The sequence below is a fragment of the Amaranthus tricolor genome, chromosome 10 (assembly GCF_026212465.1).
Source record: "Amaranthus tricolor cultivar Red isolate AtriRed21 chromosome 10, ASM2621246v1, whole genome shotgun sequence".
Classification (NCBI taxonomy): domain Eukaryota; kingdom Viridiplantae; phylum Streptophyta; class Magnoliopsida; order Caryophyllales; family Amaranthaceae; genus Amaranthus; species Amaranthus tricolor.
In genome coordinates this window covers 19080687-19101006 of record NC_080056.1, presented here as the reverse complement: position 1 = coordinate 19101006, position 20320 = coordinate 19080687, and the positions used below count along the sequence as shown (strand labels likewise).

The 20320-nt window shown below is 32.7% G+C and overlaps 1 protein-coding gene across 1 annotated transcript; it reads left to right on the top strand.

The window, feature by feature from the left end:
- The first annotated feature begins 1657 nt into the window (after positions 1-1657).
- LOC130824933 (uncharacterized) lies at positions 1658-4506 on the top strand. Its single transcript, XM_057689957.1, has 4 exons — positions 1658-1757; positions 3244-3428; positions 3537-3814; positions 4437-4506. The coding sequence occupies exons 1-4, from the start codon at positions 1658-1660 to the stop codon at positions 4504-4506; spliced, it is 633 nt and encodes a 210-aa protein (XP_057545940.1).
- The last annotated feature ends 15814 nt before the right edge of the window (positions 4507-20320 follow it).

Genomic DNA, 20320 nt, shown 5'->3' with positions numbered 1-20320 from the left:
TTGTAAACTCCCTCCTCACTGTGCCAAACCAAAACATGATATTGAGGCCTAAACCTATGTCGAAGTATGTACTCCCTAAGGATATGAACACTATCTACATTTGATACATTGCAACAATTGACACATGGGCAATAAAAACCAACTCCCCCCGTCCTAATTAACTTGATGTTCAACCGCAATACAACAAAATTCTAATATGCCATCAATAAATTCTGACGATTCAATGCTTCCATACATCCAAGAATAATCTTTTATCATCCTAATTGTGATTAATTAATTCAAAACAAAATTAATAACAACTTTTAACATATATAATTAATGAACCCTAATTAACCATAAAATTAAGTAATAATCATTCAGTTAACCCTAATTTAAAATATTAATAATTAACCTTCATAATCTATAAATTGTTCAAAAAATATGTATATTCTAATAACAACATTGTTTTAACTCTAATTAACCCTAATAATACAATGTTTTTTAAATTGTCCAAATGACGTTAATTCTACTAACCATAATTAATATTCATATATATTAACAACATATAAAAACAATAAAAATAAAATCACATTCATAAACTTTGACAATGAATTAACATTCATATCAACAATTCATTCATTTAACCATAAACAACCCTAATTAAACCAAATTTACAAACTATAAAAAAAATTGTGATAAATTTAAAACTTAAAAACCACAACTACATACACATTCATAAATAAAATGAAGAAATTACTTAACAATATAACAAAACATGATATATATGATAAATTTAAAACTTAAAAACAATAACTGCATATACATTCATAAATTATGATAAACTTTAAACCGAATTTTTGTGGGTTTTGGTGGGTTGTGTATAACCTAAAAAATGAAAAAAAATAAAATAAAATTAGTATAAAAAAAACAGCCCTAAAACACAATTAATGAAGCTTGAACAAAAATAGGTTTGAGAACTAAGCTTTAAAAAATTATACCTCGAAGAAGAGTAAGAACTAAGCCCAAAAGTTTCGTGGGTTTTTCGTGTGGAAGAAGAAGAACAATGAAAAAAAATGATGAAGAATTTATGCGAAAATGATGAAGAAGAAGAAGCAGTTTGCGAAAATGAAGAATTTATGGGTTTTTCGTGGAAGAAGAAGCAGCAGATGATGAAGAAGAAGATGATGAAGAATGAAGCAGTTTGCGAAAATGGTGGGTTTTAGGAGGGCTTTTGGAGAATACAACAGTAGGTCGAGTATTTGTGAAATGGAACGTTGAATGGCGGGTTTTAATTTTTAAGAAAGACATTATGTGCTGCGGGCTAGTGAGAATCGCAGCATAAAATTGCAAAAAAGACATTATGTGCTGCGGGCTTCCAAAAAACCTCAGCATTTGAAAATTTTTCAATTTTTAAAATTTCTTAATTGCTGCGGCTTTTCTGAAACCCGCAGCATTTGCTCTATTGTTTTTGTGTGAAATTCTTTGGTGCTATTTTATGCTGTGTTTAATAAAAAGCACAGCAATTGATAAGCAGCAGGTACGTTATTTTCCACTAGTGGGGGGAGGTGTCATTTCATGGTCTTCCAAGAAACAAACATGTATCTCAAATTCTATTATGACGTCAGAATTTATTGCCTTACCATCGACAAGTAAGGAAGCAAAATGGCTTTAGAATATCATGTTTAGGATACCCTTATTACCTAAGCCTATTTCATTAGTGGCTATACATTTGTATGGAAATTCGGCTTTGTTAAGGGCTTATAGCAAAGTTAATAACGGTAAGTCAAGACACATTTCACTAAGGCATGACCTTGTGCAAAGACTTATTACTAAAGGGGTCATAACGTTTGACTATGTCAATATAAAGTTTAACTTGGCTGATAAACAGGACCATCTCAAAGAAAATAGAGCCCCAATACGTACAACAGAAATCGGCCCTTTTCCATCTACTATGGAATAATCTAGTAACTATTAAATCCAGTATATGTACATATATTTTAAGAAAATCTCATTGTTCTATTACAATCTTTTTAAAAAAATTATCTATAAGATAATCATGTTGAATTTACAATAATAGATAAAACAAAAACTTATATACTTGTCAAACATTACTTATGAAAATTGATTTTTATCATCAACTATCTTGAATATATTTTTTGTCAAAAATACTTACAAAGATGGAGTTTTTCCTAAAAATTATCTTAACAATTTTTTTTGTCAAAAACTACTTGAAAATCTATTTTCTTTGTTAACACTACCTACTAATTACGAAAAAAATTCAATTTTTTTGTTCGTATGAACATGTCACATGTTTTTGTTTGTAAAAATACATCATATTATAAAAGACTGTATCTTTTGATATAATTTGAAACCTAAGAACTATAAATCTTTAGCGACATCAAAATAATAAACATATAAGAGTATATAAACTAAATAAAAAAACATTGAAAAGAAATAACAATTTTCTAAGATAGAAATCATTTTTAAAAATATTTATTCAATTGGAATTATTTCTATTTATAATTAATTACAATATGTTTAATAATACTAAGAAAATAAATTTTCTAAAAAAAAAGGAACTAAAGAGATACTATAGCTAGTATGTTTCGATCCCTCAACCCTCGTAAATCAAATAGCATGTCGCATGCATTACCATTTGCCACTGAGCCACAATTATTAATGTTTCATTTTGCTAACTAAATATTTTATTATCAACATCACTTAGAGGCCCCTATTTTCGACAATTATACTTGGGGCCCCGTGCAATGGCCCAGATTGCACAGCTTGATAGTCGGGCATGTCGATAAATTTACAAAAGCTTTGCCAAGGAATTCTATTGATTACACTTCAATTGGAATTGGGTTATATCCAATCTAACGCTTAGTTAACACCGAGTTTTACAATCCAATGAGGTTAAATCTCTTATTAACTTGTGATACTATAAGATATCGACAACAAAAAGTTCTTTAGCTCTAGAATTGAAGAGCTCTAGATTGATGTGCCGGATTAGAAGGACAAAAAAGTTACGTGTTGGAGAACTTATTTATGTAAGTTTGAAGATAGCATTAATTGGAACATGGAAGATTATGTTTTGCCCTTAAACATTTCGAACAACTAAGGCAAGGATAAACCCCTTTGCCTTACATTAGACCTGTACTATTCCCACAAAGGCTTGCTAAGGCAAGGTTGGAAAAGAGGTATGGAAAGTTTATACACTTGGTGAAAGATAGACACTTGAAGATCCCTTCCTTCAAGTTGTGACAGATACACCATCATTTTCTCGATTCCTGAAGGATCTCACCACCAACCGTAATAAAACAAAAGGAATCATGAACTTTTTCGAGGAATATAATGTTGTGCTCTTAATGAAATTCCCCCCTAAGCTTGATTATCCAAATAGCTTCTCTATCTCTATCTCTATTGGTAGTTTAGTTTTAATAATGCTTTGTGTAACTTAGGGGCTAGTGTTAGCCTCATGTCTCATTTTTTTGTACAAATGGCTACCGAATGCAGGAAGCCTACTTTAGAGAAGCATGACCCTACATCTAGTTGATTAGAGTATTAGGCATCGCAAGGGTATTCTGAAGGATGTTCCAGTATTTGTAGGAAACCTACTATTCCCATATGATTTTGTTGTCATGGACATGCCTGAAGATACCCACGTTCCTATCATTTTGGGTAGACCTTGGCTTGCTACTACTGAAGCGGTTATTGATGTGAAGATAGGTAAGCTAACATTGGAGGTGGGTGAGGAGAAGATGGTTTTTGAGCTCCAAAAACCCATGAGAAGTGCTTCAACTAAAAAGTATCAATTGGTTAATGAACTCAAGGAATGGTAATCAATTAGGTTTGAAGATAAGAGGAAACTATGTTAATGTGTTTGGAAGGGCTTACAAGGGCTCTATTGGTATTTTATTTTATGATGATTTGGTAAGTTGCGTCGGGCTGACGATGTTAAACATAGCGCGTCCGGGAGGAAAACTGTTTTATTTAAGTTTTTCCGTTATTAATTCTTAATTTCGTTGTTTTTGTTCTTTAGTATTGATTTTTGAGATTATTTTTTGGATTGCATAGTCTTGGTGTAGATATTTTTGCTTGGTCTTTTTGTTAGATTTTTTTTATGTAGTTGAGGAACAAGGAACAACCAAAGGCCAAAAGTTATAACCAATGTTCATCAAGTATATTTCGTCCTCTTCTCCTTCAATATTCTCAATTCTAGCTTCACTACGATTGCCCTCCTTTTTCCACCCTGACCATTATTACTTGAAATTCTCGTACATCCATTTACGAGCCGCATGAATCTCAGTTGATACTTTATCAACTACACAAACATACACCCCTTCATTCCTATTAAATTTGTTGCTTTCAAACTACAAAATTTTAAAGCTTTGGGTTGACCTGTGTTGGAGGGTTTGGGTTGATGATTATTTTTTTTACTTGCATATTCTATTTGTTAGCTTATATGCTATGTTTGATGCTTGTTTGAGGGTGATGGAGGAGGTGCACGGGTTTTTTGTTGCTTGGTAGCATTGTTTTTCTTTGTACCCTTTGCTTTTCTTAGACATGGGGGTGTTTGAGGTAGATTAGGTTAATCTAAGGATGAAACAGCCGTATTATTAGAAGATTTCATTAGTCGTTTTTAGCGCCTAATTTTCCTTATATATTTGTTCGTTACTAATTATAATTTAATTAGTGATGGTAGTAATTTGAAAAATCTCTACAATTATTAGAAACTTGTTAATTCGTAACGTGATTATGAATCGTAACAAGTAACGTAAACTTTGGAGGTAAAACTTAAAGTTGAGCAACTACCCATAACAGTTCAAGAAAATTTTAATTATTACCCTAGCATATTATATAACCATGATGGTAGTAAATTAAATATTTCACACATATACAAGTGATTTTTAAACATGAAGTACAAGTTACATAACTTGTTACATGTACAACAATTTTTACCCAAACCTTAAACTATCTTAGATAAACCTTTCCTACACTATAATAGATCAAATGATGTACAAAAATCATAAAAAAAATCAACCCAACCAGCCATGCTAAAGCTGTCTTATAGCCCTTTGTATACTTACATACACAAGTTAAAAAACTCTACCCAAGAACCCCTTTTATTCTACCCAAAGCTTGTGCATCATTACAAGCATGCAAGAGGCAAATATTTAAAGCAAAAACACTCTATTTTCTGAATAACTTTTCAGCCATAAACCCCAACACATTGCTCCCAAGTTCATTCATGAACAAACACTAGAATCCTTCAAACTTTTAATAACTAAAACACCTTCTTTTCTCATCAAATCTCCTTTAAAAACCCATATAAAACTTCTGAAAATTTATGTTTATAAAATCAAATCTCCCATAAAAATAATCTTCATCTTAAGAACTTTCCATAGACACCAAACTTGAAGAAATCCACCGAGTATAGAATAAGTTATGTTCATTTCTTTATTCCACTAGTTTTTGTTAAAACTTGTTCATGCAAAACATTTTTTTTTACATGAATCTTTCTATCATTATACAATGAGTATTTTATCTCTAAAATAAGAAAATCATCACTTATAAATCTATAAAAATAGGCCATAATAGAAAGTAAGAAGATGTATTTTCACAAACATATAAATTTTGTTACTTAAAGGATTCAAGTAAAATTATGGGACTTAACTAAGTATGTTGCTCAACATAATAAGTATACTCCAAATATGTTAAAATCATCACAAGTATTAGTCTAACAACTCTAACTAGGGAAAGTTAAGTGCATGTTAGAAATTCAAAATTATTATTGATTTTTGGATGATTGCAATATGTTTAGTTGAAGAATTGGAGTTGAGACTGGAAGGGCTAGGACCCGAAGTTAGAACCACTTCTAAGAATGCATAGGAGCTTACGGAATAATTATATAGGCTTGGAGTCGAGGCATATCACATGGGGTGATTTTTAAAGGATTTAAGAACAAGTTGGGAAAGTTTGTGTATAAACTTGTTTTTAAAAAAATAAAATTCCCAAAGAGAAGTTCTTAAATCTTGAAAAATGATGTCGAAATGATAAATTTGAGTATGGAATAATTTATTACATGTATTATTATTGTGGGCATCATGCATGTTGATTTTATAAATTTTTGTATGTTTAAAGGCATGTTTAACACAACTTTGTGAAAGTTATTGTGATGGAAATGATTATATGAATTTGAAAATATTTGAAATTCATTTTAAAAGAAATTTCCATTAGCTATATGTTAAGAAATTTTCTTGGATACTTTTTGTTGAGATTATTCGTTAAATTGATATTTTAATGGATTTTAAGGTGTTAAATATTCTTATTATAAAACACGGTATTAGATGAACTCTTCATCATCAAAAATAATTAATAAAAACATATTATAATGTCTCCAACAAGATTTGGTTAGAACATATTTAGTTTGGAATTTTGTTTTTTTTTTGGATTTTTGAATAATCGTTCAATTGTTTAGCGGTAAATTAAAAATTGGCAAATTATAAAATAATTACCAAACAAAGACATATGGACTCAAAATTTTTGTCACATACTCATATGGTCAGTAGTTAAAATTGGTAAAAGTTTGAGAAGGTTTCATTGACATTTAAGGACCTTAATAATCTTTACTCAGTTATTAATAATCAGTAAGTTTGAAAACGATATAATATAAAATAAATACTAAATGACGTCTTTTGGACATGAAAATTTTATGAGACACTTATATAAATAGTAGATACATTTTCAAAAATTTATATGGATTTTCGTGACCATATATGGACTTAAATAAATTTTATTCAGTTTATCGGTAAAATAACGATATTAATTATTAAAAATACCGCACATGATTTTTAATGATTTAAAATTTTATAACTCTTAAAATAGCTTCTGGAATATCATATAAATTTTTATAATATTTTATTCCCACTCAAATAATTTTAAACCTATTTTATTCTATTTATCGATAAAATGTCTATACAAAATAATAAAACATCATACATGAGCTTTATAAGTTTAAATGGCCTAATAAACATGTTATATGACTTCTAAAACTTTGGTATAATGTTATAAAATAAGTTATTAATTATTTACTAATTTATGAAATTAATAGAAAATGTTTATTTACTAAAAGGTGTAATATTGTTAATTAAATTTGGGTAAAAATAGACCTATATAAAAAATTTATAATTATATTAATACCCTACTGCCTCATAGTATAAATTAAGTTTAAATTAGATGGTTTACAAATTTTACGGATTTAAGACACCATTTAAATAACGGTAAATACCCAAATTATTGAAAATAATTGTAAGATCGTTATAAATTCGCATAACCAATTATAATCTGATGGGAAAACCTTAAATTCATTTTAAATAAGGTATTATAATGACTTGATTAATTTGGGCCTTGTTGGCGAATTAATATGTACTTTGTAAATCAATTATCGATTTTATTACCGGCAAAATTATCTCTTATTTAAGAAAATAGTGTTTTATGAAATCTTCTGTCGTAATGATTTTATAGACTTATGAATCATATTCTAGTTGTTTTGAATGAATTTAAAAACCCTTTTAGTTATATTTACTTTAAGAAGGATTGAAATGAATCATTTTAGTGGTTTCCTTAAAAAAATCGTATTGAATTTTAATCACTTTTTGTTACGATGCATTTCCATACATGCTAGTGATGCCCCAATATAATACAAAGGTTATGTTTAATGATATGATTATGCTAAGCATGTTTTACCCATGTGGGAAATATTATGATTTGATTTTTCTAAGTCGCAAATAAAATATGTTTTGCTATGTGCAAATAAAAGATGTTTATCATATGGAAAAAGTTAATATTTTTGACTTTTAAATGCTATTAAAATTACAACATATATATTATGTACAAAAAATGTTTTAGCCTAAATGGCGAGTACATATGCCACAACAAATGTTGTGTGCATGATTAAACGGCTCACTAATGCTGAGCGCATATTGTTCACAATACCATTGTGTTACACTTGCCGGACAGCAGCTGATATAAAGGATGCCTTGGCTATTATTAGAATAACCATCCCTAATATTAGTAAATAGGTAACCATCCCTAATATTAGTAATTAGGCAACCGTCCCTATTAATAGCAAATTATAACCGTATCTATAATTAGTTTAAGTTTCCGTGGTTATTCGAAAAGAAAACTGCAACTAATTTTAGTATATGGGAACTGCTGTTATTGTTAAGGGAACAGTAGCTGATTTGCCTATTGTTAGTATATGGGAACAGCGGTTATTATTAAGATAACCGTGCACTTGAATTTTTCAAGATAAATACCTGTTTTGAGATATTAACCGTAGGATATCCTTGGATCTTAAGATCCACATTATTCTCCTTATTATTTGGGATAAGGGAATAGTGATTGATTTCTTCCTTTTTATTAGGGAACTTGATTTTATAAATAGTGATCTATTCAGTTGTTCCTCAATGTATCCAACGTATGAGCTTTATTAATTCATGCGATATTTTTGGAATATTTACAAGAAATATTTTGTTTTAAAATTGCCAATTAATTTTATAATATTTTCTTGTGCAACTTAATGATTTTATTTTAGAGAATTTTATCCTTTTTGTAACGGTTTTTGAGTGATATTTGTAATTAGACTCGAGTGAGTCTAAGGCGGATTAGATAGCTTCTAATGAAGCTAGTAAAGAGATTAGCTTTTCTAAAAGCTAAGAGAGTTGCTTTGAGTGAAGCAATCGGAGAGAGAAGTTGGCCTAGTTGATGCGCTTCGAGTGAAGCAAGGTGTTTGATGTAATTGTAACGAGTTGACTTAAACATAGTGAAGAGTTTAGAAATCTCGTGGGGTCGTGGTTTTTCCTTCTAATTAGGCCTAGAAGGTTTCCACGTAAAAATCGTGTTGTCTCTTTCATTATTTCGCTCTAAGTTTAAGTTTTATTCATTTTATTTAATTCCCCCCCCCCTCCCCCCCCCCCCCCCCCCCCCCCGCTTGTTGTTGTTCCCATCTCTAACTCAGTCTACAATTGGTATCAGAGCCCTATTCCCATTTTATCAGGAAATCCTGAGAGCAGAATCCTGGTGTTCCTAGAGATGTCAATTGTGAACGAGCGAATGGAAGAAGGGTACTCTACTCAAAGGCCACCCATGTTTGATGGAAAATTCTACACTTATTGGAAGAATAGGATGGAGATGTTCATCAAAGCGGAAAATTATCAAGTTTGCAGAGTCATCGAAATTGGAGACTTTGAGGTAACTCTTATAAACTCCAATAACGAAATTATTCCCAAACCAATAACCGAATTTGAGAAAGAAGATTTTCAGAAAATGGAAATAAATGCTTTTGCCATAAAATTACTTCAGTGTGGTCTGGGACCAAACGAACATAATCGAATAATGGGGTGCAAATCTGCCAAGCAGATTTGGGACCTGCTGGCTTTTACCCATGAGGGAACAAGTGAAGTTAAATGTTCTAAGATAGACTTGTTGATGTCTAAATATGAAAGATTTGTTTTGGAATCAAGAGAAAACATCCCAGAGATGTTTACAAGGTTCACTAACATCACAAACAAACTTGTCTCTCTTGGAAGAATAATTCCCACCGAGGAACAAGTAAGAAAAATCCTAAGGAGCCTCCCTCAAGATGAGCACTGGAGAGCCAAGATTACTGCGATACAGGAGTCTAAAGATTTTACAAAATTTAATCTGGAAGAGTTGGCAGATTCCCTAGTGACTCATGAATTACGTTTGGGAACAGCAGACAGTTCCAAAAACAAGGGACTAGCCCTGGCAGCAGCAGAACTGGAGGAATCCGAATGTGATGAAGAGGAGGCTGCTATGCTGGTACGAAAATTCAAGAAGTTCTTCAGTTTCAGCAGGTATTCCTATCCAAGAAACAACAAAGAAAGAAGAACAAAATCCAACCTTAAGTGCCACAAATGTGGTAGTACCGAGCACTTCATCGAGGAATGCCCAATATGGAAAAATGAAAAGGCTAAGGCAAAGGATTAAGGAAGACCGCTAAGCAAAGGAAATTTTAACAAGACCGACTTTCGCAAAGCCATGATTGCAGCATGGGGAGAATCTAAAAGTGATAATGAAACTGAAATTCCCGAAGAGGAAGAAACAACAAACCTATGTCTCATGGCCACGCACGAAAGCAAGGAGGAGAAATCCAAAGGAAAGCAGGTAAACACTTCTAACTCATTTTCTGTCCATCCATCTAAACTAAATAAAAATAAATTAATGAAGTTGTTAAAAAGACACAAGTTAAACTAGAAAAATGTAAGGATAAGTGTCTCCAATTGGAAAAGGAGCTCAAGATAAGTAAAGACCATATTTCCTACATAAACACCTTTAGATCCGATGTCCAAAACAGATTTTTCAGTTTGTTAGACCAAAATGCAATTCTAAAGGAAAATATGGAAAGAGTTAAAAAGGAAAATGTTATTCTTAATGTTGAGTTAACGCAATACAAATTATTAGGTTTGAATAAGGAATTAAATGATGCATCTACTATAGATTTGTGTAATGATTTAAAAAATTTGAAAATAAATCTGGAATCCAACCGTATCATCAATGATAAGAAGGAGCTTGAATTAAATTCAAGAGAAAAAGGTAAAATCAAAATTACTCCAAAATGGATTCAAGATGCCAAAAGTAAAAATTCAAAAGGCCTAAATTACCTTAAGAATAACAAGATGAAGCAGGTTTACGTTGATCTCCCTAGTGACAGAATCTGTTCCTTTTGCGAAAAAACTAGCCATCTGAAGGACCAGTGTACCAAAAGGGAACAACACACTATCTCCAACAGAAACTACGTCGATAACATATGGATTAAGAAAGCTGATTTATGTAAAATCGACAAGGAACCCAAGAAAGCCTGGGTTCCTGTTACTAACGATTAATTTTTTTCAGGTCCAAGTGAGGGGGAACAACTCATGGTATCTCGACAGTGGGTGTTCCAAGCACATGACAGGTGAAAAATCAAAATTTCTCTCACTGGAAGCCTATAATGGGGGGAACTGTGACCTTCGGTGACAATATGAAGGGTGAGATAATCGCCAAAGGAAAAGTTGGAAGGTCAAGTTCCCATGTAATCGATAATGTATTTTTAGTCAAGAATTTGAAACATAACTTACTTAGCAATTCTCAGTTCTGCGATAAAGGTAACTCTGTAAACTTTACTTCTGAAAAGTGCATTATTTCTAAGAATGACACAGGAGACACTGTTCTCGAAGGAATCAGAAAAGGGAACACTTATGTTGTGGACCTGGACACTGTTCCCAAATCTAGTCTAACGTGTTTAAGTGTTATAGAAGACGACCCACTTCTTTGGCATAAGCGTCTAGGTCATGCTAGCTATACCTTGATCAGTTCTTTAAGATCAAAAGACCAAGTTAGAGGATTGTCGTCTATAAAATTCCTAAAGGATGAAATTTGTGATCCTTGTGGCAAAGGAAAATAAGTAAGGTCATCTGTTAAATCAAAGAATATTGTGACCACCTCTAAACCGCTTAAATTAATACATATGGATCTGTGTGGACCTATGAGAATACAAAGCCGTAGTGGCAAAAGATATGTGTTTTTTATTGTTGATGATTATAGTAGATTTACGTGGACTTTATTTTTAGTAAGCAAAGATGAAGCTTTTAATGAGTTTGTTTCTTTCGCTAACAAAATACAAAAAAATCTACCAATAATCAACTTATTCACATAAGGTTAGAACATGGTAAAGAATTCGAAAATTTAAGCTTTATGAATTACTGCAATGAACATGGAATAAGTCATAATTTTTCCACACCAAGAACACCACAACAAAATGGTGTGGTAGAAAGAAAAAATAAAACTTTAGTGGAAATGGCTAGAACCATGTTAGTTACTAATAGTCTACCTAGAAATTTTTGGGCCGAGGCTGTCAATACTGCATGTTATATATTAAATCGTGTATTAATAAGACCCATCACCTCAAAGACACCCTATGAATTGCTTAAAGGTGTAAAAACCAAATATTTCCTATTTTCGTGTGTTTGGATGCAAGTGTTTTATTCATGTTAATGGAAAACGAAATATAGGAAAGTTTGATGAAAGAAGTGATGAAGCAGTATTTCTTGGCTATTCATGAAATAGTAAAGCCTACAGAGTTTACAATAAAACAACAATGAGCGTAGAAGAATCCGTTCACATTATTTTTGATGAAACTAACTTTTTGACAAGTGAACAGGATATAAATAATTTTAAAATAGGTCTTGCAAATAATATAGAGGACGATGAAGAAGAAATGAAAGTGCATGATCAATGAACAACAAGTGAACAGCCTATTCAAGAAAATGCAGAAAGGTCTGATCAAGATCAGGAACTGCCAGTACATCAGGACCAGCAGACTGTTCCCAATCCAGCTGTTCCCACAAATGAGCAAGTTGATCCAGTAGCTGAACAAAACAACAGTCAAGCGAATGATCAAGAGCATACTACTGTTTCCACAAGAGAATTTGTGCCTAAACCTTGGAAATATCAAAAATGTCATCCACTTGATTTGATTATAAGTGATTTGAATAAGGGAACACAAACCAGATCCCAAATGAGAAACTTTTGTGCACACTTTGCGTTCCGATCATCACTTGAACCCAAAAATCACGAAGAAGCTCTAAAGGATTCCGAATGGATCGTTGCAATGCAAGATGAATTGAATGAATTTGAAAGAAATAAAGTATAGCATTTAGAACCCAAACCAAAACACAAAAAGGTAATTTGTCTAAAATGGGTATTTCGGAACAAATTAGATGAGCATGGTATAATTGTAAGAAACAAAACAAGGCTCGTGGTCAAAGGTTACAATCTATAAGAAGGAATTGATTATACCGAGACATTTTCTCCGGTAGTGAGGTTAGAGGCTATTAGAATTTTAATTTCTTTTGCTACATTTATGAACTTTATATTATATCAAATGGATATGAAATGTGCTTTCTTGAATGGTTTTCTTGATGAAGAGTTTTTTGTTGAACAACCCCCAGGTTTTGAAAATGCCTCTTGTCTTGATCATGTCTACAAGCTTGATAAAGCTCTTTATGGCTTAAAACAAGCTCCTATGCAATGGTATGAAAGACTATCAAAGTTCTTGATTGAAAATAACTTTGTTAGAGGTAAAATCGACAAAACCTTCTTGTTTAAGAATAGAGGTTCAGATATTTTAGTTGATCAAATATATGTTGATGATATTATATTTGGTGCCACAAATGAATTGTTGTGTAAAGAATTTGCTAACCTAATGAGCACTAAATTTCAAATGAGTATGATGGGAGAACTAGATTTCTTCCTTGGGTTGCTAATTAAACAAACAGCAAATGGAATCTTTATACACCAACAAAAATATATAAAAGAACTTCTCAAGAAATATGGCTTGAATAATGCTAAAACTAACCATGCACCTATGGCTATAAATGTTAGATTAGATGAAGACTCAAATGGAACAAATATTGATCAAACTATGTATCGAGGCATGATTGGTTCTTTGTTATATCTAACTGCTAGTAGACCCGATATCGCGTTCAGCGTTGGTTTATGTGCTAGATTTCAATCTAATCCTAAAGAATCACGTCTCACAGCAGTAAAACGAATTTTAAGATACTTGAAGGGAACAGATGACTTGTCCCTATTTTACCCTAAAAGTGATGTCTATGACTTGAAAGGTTTTAGTGATGCAGATTATGCAAGAGATCTTGTGAACAGAAAAAGTACTTTAGGAATGGTACAATTTCTTGGCTCATGTTTAGTATCATGGTGTTCCAAGAAACAAAACACCATTGCATTATCCACTATGGAAGCAAAATATGTTGCAGCAGCAGCTTGTTGTTCCCAAATGCTTTGGATAAAATAGCAGCTAAAAGATTTTGGTATTAAGTTTGAGTGTGTTCCTATTTATTGCGATAATACCAGTGCCATCTGTATATCTAAAGATCCAGTGCATCATTCTAGAGCAAAACATATCCACATTAGACATCATTTTCTTAAGGACAATGTTGAAAATAAAAATATTATCGTCAAGCATGTAAATACTAACGAGCAAATAGCTGACATCATGACAAAACCACTTCCAAGGGACCAACACGAAAAAATGAGATTAGAACTTGGCATGATTAAGCTACATTGAAGTAAGTGACAAGCATGATCCTCAGAGGCAAAATGAAAATTCAAAAGGTCAATCATCCACAAAAATCTTAATTGAAAAATCAATTATCAAAAGGATCAGGTACGCAGTTATTTAAAAGTATATAATGTGAATGCTCTCATGTTTGCATGTTTAAATTGATCAGACTAAAAAAGCATAAAATTTCTATTTATTTTATACTCATAAAAATATTTCATATTTTCAATTTCTATATTTTTATATTCCAGCAACTTTTTGATGGTTAATGCAATTTGATTAAAAAAGGTGGGAGTCGGATCATCGTAACGCTTCACAAAACCGTTATTAACTTCCCTTTCACACACTTTGTGTACACATGTATAAATTAAATAAAGTGTATTGAAACCCTTTAGTATCCGTCCCCTCATAATCAATATAAGCACTTCCTCACGTCACACCATAAGCACTTCATCATTCCAAACCAACAATCTTCAAACCAGAAATCTCTCACATTCCCTACTGTTTCCTTGTCTCCAATTCAGAGAATCAACCATGAAATCCCCAAAATCATCATCTAGCAAACGATCCAACAGAACACCTAAAATCACAGAACCTAAACCATTAAAGGTGGTTCACCTATCCCCACAAATTGCAGCACCTGAGCCATCATCTCAAGAACAGCCGGATACACCAAGTGTATCCAAGATGCATGTGGGTAGCAAAAGACCCATTGACTCTACCGTGGACAAATCACTATCAAAATCAGCCAAAAGGGCAAAGACTGCCAAACAGCGCAGAAGAGATTTCAATTTAAATGACCGTAGGTTTCGGTCTGGATAAACACTGGTATGAATCCACTCTCTTCCCTCAACTCGACGCAATTTTGCAAAATCAGTACTGGGAATCTCTAATGGCTGAATATTGTTGTAATCCCATATACCTAGACTTGATGCATGAGTTTATTTCAAAATTTTATATTGATAATGGAGTCTGTACGAGTAAAGTCAAGGAGGTAAAAATCCAGTTCCATAGCTTAATGTTGGGTGAGTGGCTTTGAGTGCCGGCCACTGGTTTTGATGTGTACCATGTTGGGTCTAAAATAGTTTTTTCGGGTATCGATGAGAAGAATGTGTGGAAAGTCTTGGGAATAAATGAAAAAAGAGGAAATATTAGTCATAATGTAATTTCCCCATTACATAAGTTGCTCTACAATATATCACGTAGATTTATTTTACCTCGCAATTGCAAGCGTAGTGAAGCAAACCTACGTGATGCTACCCTGATATACTGTATGGCCAACCACATTAAGATTAACTTCCCTTCTTTGATGATTTCCCATTTGAGTGATTGTATTATGAAGAAGTATATGGTAGCGTATGGAGGCTTGTTGACTTGGATATTTAGAAAATTTGGTGTTCCTCTTGAAGGTCTACATTTTCCTATGGGTCCAAATAATAAAACTGGTGCAAAGTGTTTGAATAACTTACACTTGAAATTAAATGATAATGGGATCTTGGAGAATGCTACTGAACAGATTGATGCCCATATTGATAAAGAAGAGGAAACACTGAAAGCTGAGGAAGAAAAGAAGGAACTGGAGGCGGAAGTGTTTGATAAGGAGGAACAGGAGTCTGTTCCCTCTGCCAATGAGAAGGCAGAAGGATGTTCTAAAAGGGAACAGGAGGAAGTACCTAGTAAGGGGAAAATTGTGAAAGAAGATGAAGCTGTGGAGAAGGACAAAGAGGAAAATGATGTTAGTAATGAGGAGGTCTCAGTGCCTGTTGAGAAGCAGCCTAGTTCAACACCTAGGAAGAGTAGAAGGCTGGCTTCTAAAGGGAAAAGACCGGTTTTGATTCTTGATGATGACTCTACCTCTTATAAAATTGTTGAACTAAGCAATCCTTCCTCACCAAAGCCAACCACACCATCATCCCATCATTTTCCATCACCACCACCATCACCCATACCATCTTCACCACCACCAATTCCCACTCACACCTCACCAAACCATGGCTTTGACTACACTACTGTTCCCACAGCCCCTTTATTTTCCATTCTCCTGAAGCTTAATGACTTGCAGACTCGTTTCTTTGCTTTTCAAGATGAGATTCGTGTCTCCTTAGCCTCACTTGCTGAACAAATGACCCAGATGGAAGTCCGTCTAGGTGCTAAACTTGATACAGTAGAGGTAGAGACTAAATACGTTGATGAAGAAGCGCCTGCACCATGATCCCTCCTCCTGCTACATTTTAATATTTTAATTATTCTAACCATCGAATATACAAACATTATTATTCTTATGTCTTTCAATTGTACCAGCTGGGGTACTCTCTCTGTAATTGATATTTTGATGAACATCATTTTCTTTTATTCTAATCACTATCTATGACTATTTATCATTGCTTATCGCGCTTGCATCTCTTAGTACTTACTTTTAATCACTACATCTTGATTCTATCTTTGACTATATGTTAAGTGCTGTGGATTGATTGTTCTATTCCTTTTGGATTGATGTCAAAAGGGGGAATATTTGGCACAAACTTAAAGGATGCTTGAGTATGCCTGGTTTATATCAGTATCTATTCTCTTGCACATTAGGATTGTGGCTATGCACTGAATGCTATGCTCTAATAATATATGCCCTGATATGAATATAATATGCTCATCTACATGCTTTGATATAATTGAGATGAATATCTGACTACTGCTATATGTATGTTCTTGATAAATGTTCTTAATAAATTTAGGTCTGATTAATTGAAACTGATTATTGTTAACTCTGATTATTTAAGTCAGTAAGTTCCTATTAGATGTTTGCTCTGATATTACTTTGATTACTTATGCTCTATGCTCTAATTTTTATTATTATATGAATGCTATGATAAAATTCTTACATTGCTTAGAATCTTGGTAAGTTTTGTTATGTTTAGATTTATTTGAATCTTTAAGCTATAAACTACTTCCAATGCTTTGATTATGCTTAAGTTACTTTAAATAATTCTAAGTATTAGAGTAATCTATTTTTGATATATGTTTGGTAAATTATATTGTAATGAATTGATTTACTAAGTTATGTAGAGTTGTTTTAATCTCTGGCATGCTCTATAATTTTGATTTTACTCTATTTTTATTTAAGTTTGTTTTAAAAGCTTGTCATCATCAAAAAAGGGGAATTTGTTAGACCTCTTGAGTTTTGATGATGACTACACTTTATTTAAACAAATATGTTTTTAGAGATTGTGTGCAGGTCAATATCCGGTCGTGACTATGATCGTTGATAGTTCCTATGACTTGGTCTATGGAAATGTACGTGTCAAAAGGATCCAAAATATGTTAGAAGAGTATATTGCTTAGGATGTCAAATGTAGACAAGAGGTCTACTGTTCCCAAGTTTGATGTTCTAACAAAACTGGAAATTGGAGACAATGCACTGTTCCTGTATTGAAGTCAGCATAATATACGTTCACTTAAATTCTTTTTATAATTATATTTTCTATTTTTAGTTGATGTATAAATTAAAGTTAATTTGTTGCATTAATAAATTATTAAAGTTAATTGGCAAAGTATTTTGCAAAAAAAATCTAACATTTTTATAAGCCTTTATTTTACGGTCTATATTTAGTGAATAATCAAATGGGCTAAATATAGGAACAGTAGCTGATATGAAGGATGCCTTGGCTATTATTAGAATAACCATCCCTAATATTAGTAAATAGGTAACTTTCCCTAATATTAGTAAATAGGTAACCTTCCCTAATATTAGTAATTAGGCAACCGTCCCTATTAATAGCAAATTATAACCGTATCTATAATTAGTTTAAGTTCCCGTGGTTATTCGAAAAAGGAAACTGCAACTAATTTTAGTATAGGGGAACTTTTGTTATTGTTAAGGGAACAGTAGCTGATTTGCCTATTGTTAGTATCTAGGAACAGCGGTTATTATTAGGATAACCGTGCACTTCAATTTGTCAAGATAAATACCTATTTTGAGATATTAACCGTAGGATATCCTTGGATCTTATGATCCACATTATTCTCCTTATTATTTGGGATAAGGGAATAGTGGTTGATTTCTTCCTTTTTATTAGGGAACTTGATTCTATAAATAGTGATCTATTCGGCTATTCCTCAATGTATCCAACGTATGAGCTTTATTAATTCATGCGATATTTTTGGAATATTTACAAGAAATATTTTGTTTTAAAATTGCCAAATAATTTTATAATATTTTCTAGTGCAACGTATTGATTTTATTTTAGAGAATTTTATCCTTTTTGTCAGGGTTTTTGAGTGATATTTGTAATTAGACTCGGGTGAGTCTAAGGGGGATTAGATAGCTTCTAGTGAAGCTAGTGAAGAGATTAGCTTTTAGTGAAGCTAAGAGAGTTGCTTTGAGTGAAGCAATTGGAGAGATAAGTTGGCCTAGTTGATGCGCTTCGAGTGAAGCAAGGTGTTTAATGTAATTGTAACGAGTTGCCTTAAACATAGTGAAGAGTTTAGAAATCCCGTGGGTCGTGGTTTTTCCATCTAATTAGGCCTAGAAGGTTTCCACGTAAAAATCGTGTTGTCCCTTTCATTATTTTGCTCTAAGTTTAAGCTTTATTCATTTTATTTAATTCCAAAAAAACGCTTAAGCTTGTAACAACAATAATTCACCCCCCCTCCCCCCCCCCCCCCCCCCCCCCCCGCGCCCCCCTCCTCTTGTTTCTGTTCCCATCTCTAACTCAGTCTACAAGTGCTTCTTTAGAGGGAGCTTACCTGATGTTGATCGTGAGATAGTATATTTAGGATTAGAGTAAGCATGGGGGAGGAGTTTGATTGTCCACTATATCTGTGTTGCAGCTCGCCTCATTCTAGAGTTTCATATTCTTATTTTTTGGGTTTGGAGTTATAAGGAGATACTGCTTGATTGTGCTTATGGTTAATGCTTGTTTTACTCAAGGACTAGCAAAAGGTTAGGCATGGGGAGTGATAAGTTGACTATTTTACACTTATTTCTTCTTCTTTGTGGTCTATCGAGAGCTTTGGTCTATCGAGAGCTTTGGTTAGCATTTTGAGGTTGAATGTAGTCGTGATTCGCTAATTTGAGTTCATTTGCCATGATATGCCGTTTTATACCTTAATGATTGACATTCAAGCTGATTTAAGCAAATTTCAAACCATCGCGGTCCTCAACCATGTCTACCGAGATTCATTGATGTATTGTCACATGCTTGGACACCATTCTGTAGCTCACGAAGACATTTCTTGGATTCGAAGAAGTTCAAGAGTCAATTGTTAAGATTTATAGTAATTTAGCATAATTTCAAGCGAGAATATGAAGGCTTCGGTCGAAGTCATGGTTTAATTAAATTTCTAGAATGAAAACTTTAATGTCTCGACAAAATTCTTCCGATTCGATCGAAGGTGTGTGTTATTTGAATGTTTTGGAACCTGCTAATGATGTCTGGGGAGAAATTTTCCTGATTCAGTCGAAGGTAATGCTTGAAAAGGATTTTGTTGCCTGCTAACATTATCTTCGACTGAAGGTTAGCTCAAGCTTTAGGCGAGACTGAGGGAATTCAACCAAAATTGAGCAGCAGTTGCCTTCTCCCTTTCCTTTCTTCAGCCCATCGTTACCCATCATAAGTATAATCATGCGGGAGGTTATCATTGAGGGGAGTTATCATAGGTTACTCATTTTTCATCATTTGATTGAATAGATTAGAACCCTTAGTTTTAGTTATGCTTTTGTGAATCATTTGCTTAATCTTACATCAAGTTTAATTAATGTTTTTATGCAATTTCAATTCATTAACCATTGTCAAACATTATCTTCCCCATTCAAATTTTCTATTTGCAAGTCTATGGTTTTATCCTTCATCATACTCTATTGTTAAGGTATCATATAGTCTTCTAATCCTTTAATTATGTTTAGTATTATTTAATATGTTTGTTTATTAAATTTAAGTTAAATTCCACATGGTAACCCTAAAGTTCTGGGTTTTGCACGTGGTAACCAAAACTTTTAAAAAAATCCATGCAGTAACCCTGAGTTTTACCAAATTGTTCCACAATAACCTTTTAGCACATAAAACATTAGAAAACATTAATTTTAAAGCTTTAAGGCTGTTGTACGCCTATTTATCACCATTTCAAGTGCCATCAGTTTCAATCTTTTCCCTAAAAACAAAAACCCTAACTCTACCATCTTTGGATTTTGGGGAAAAAATATGA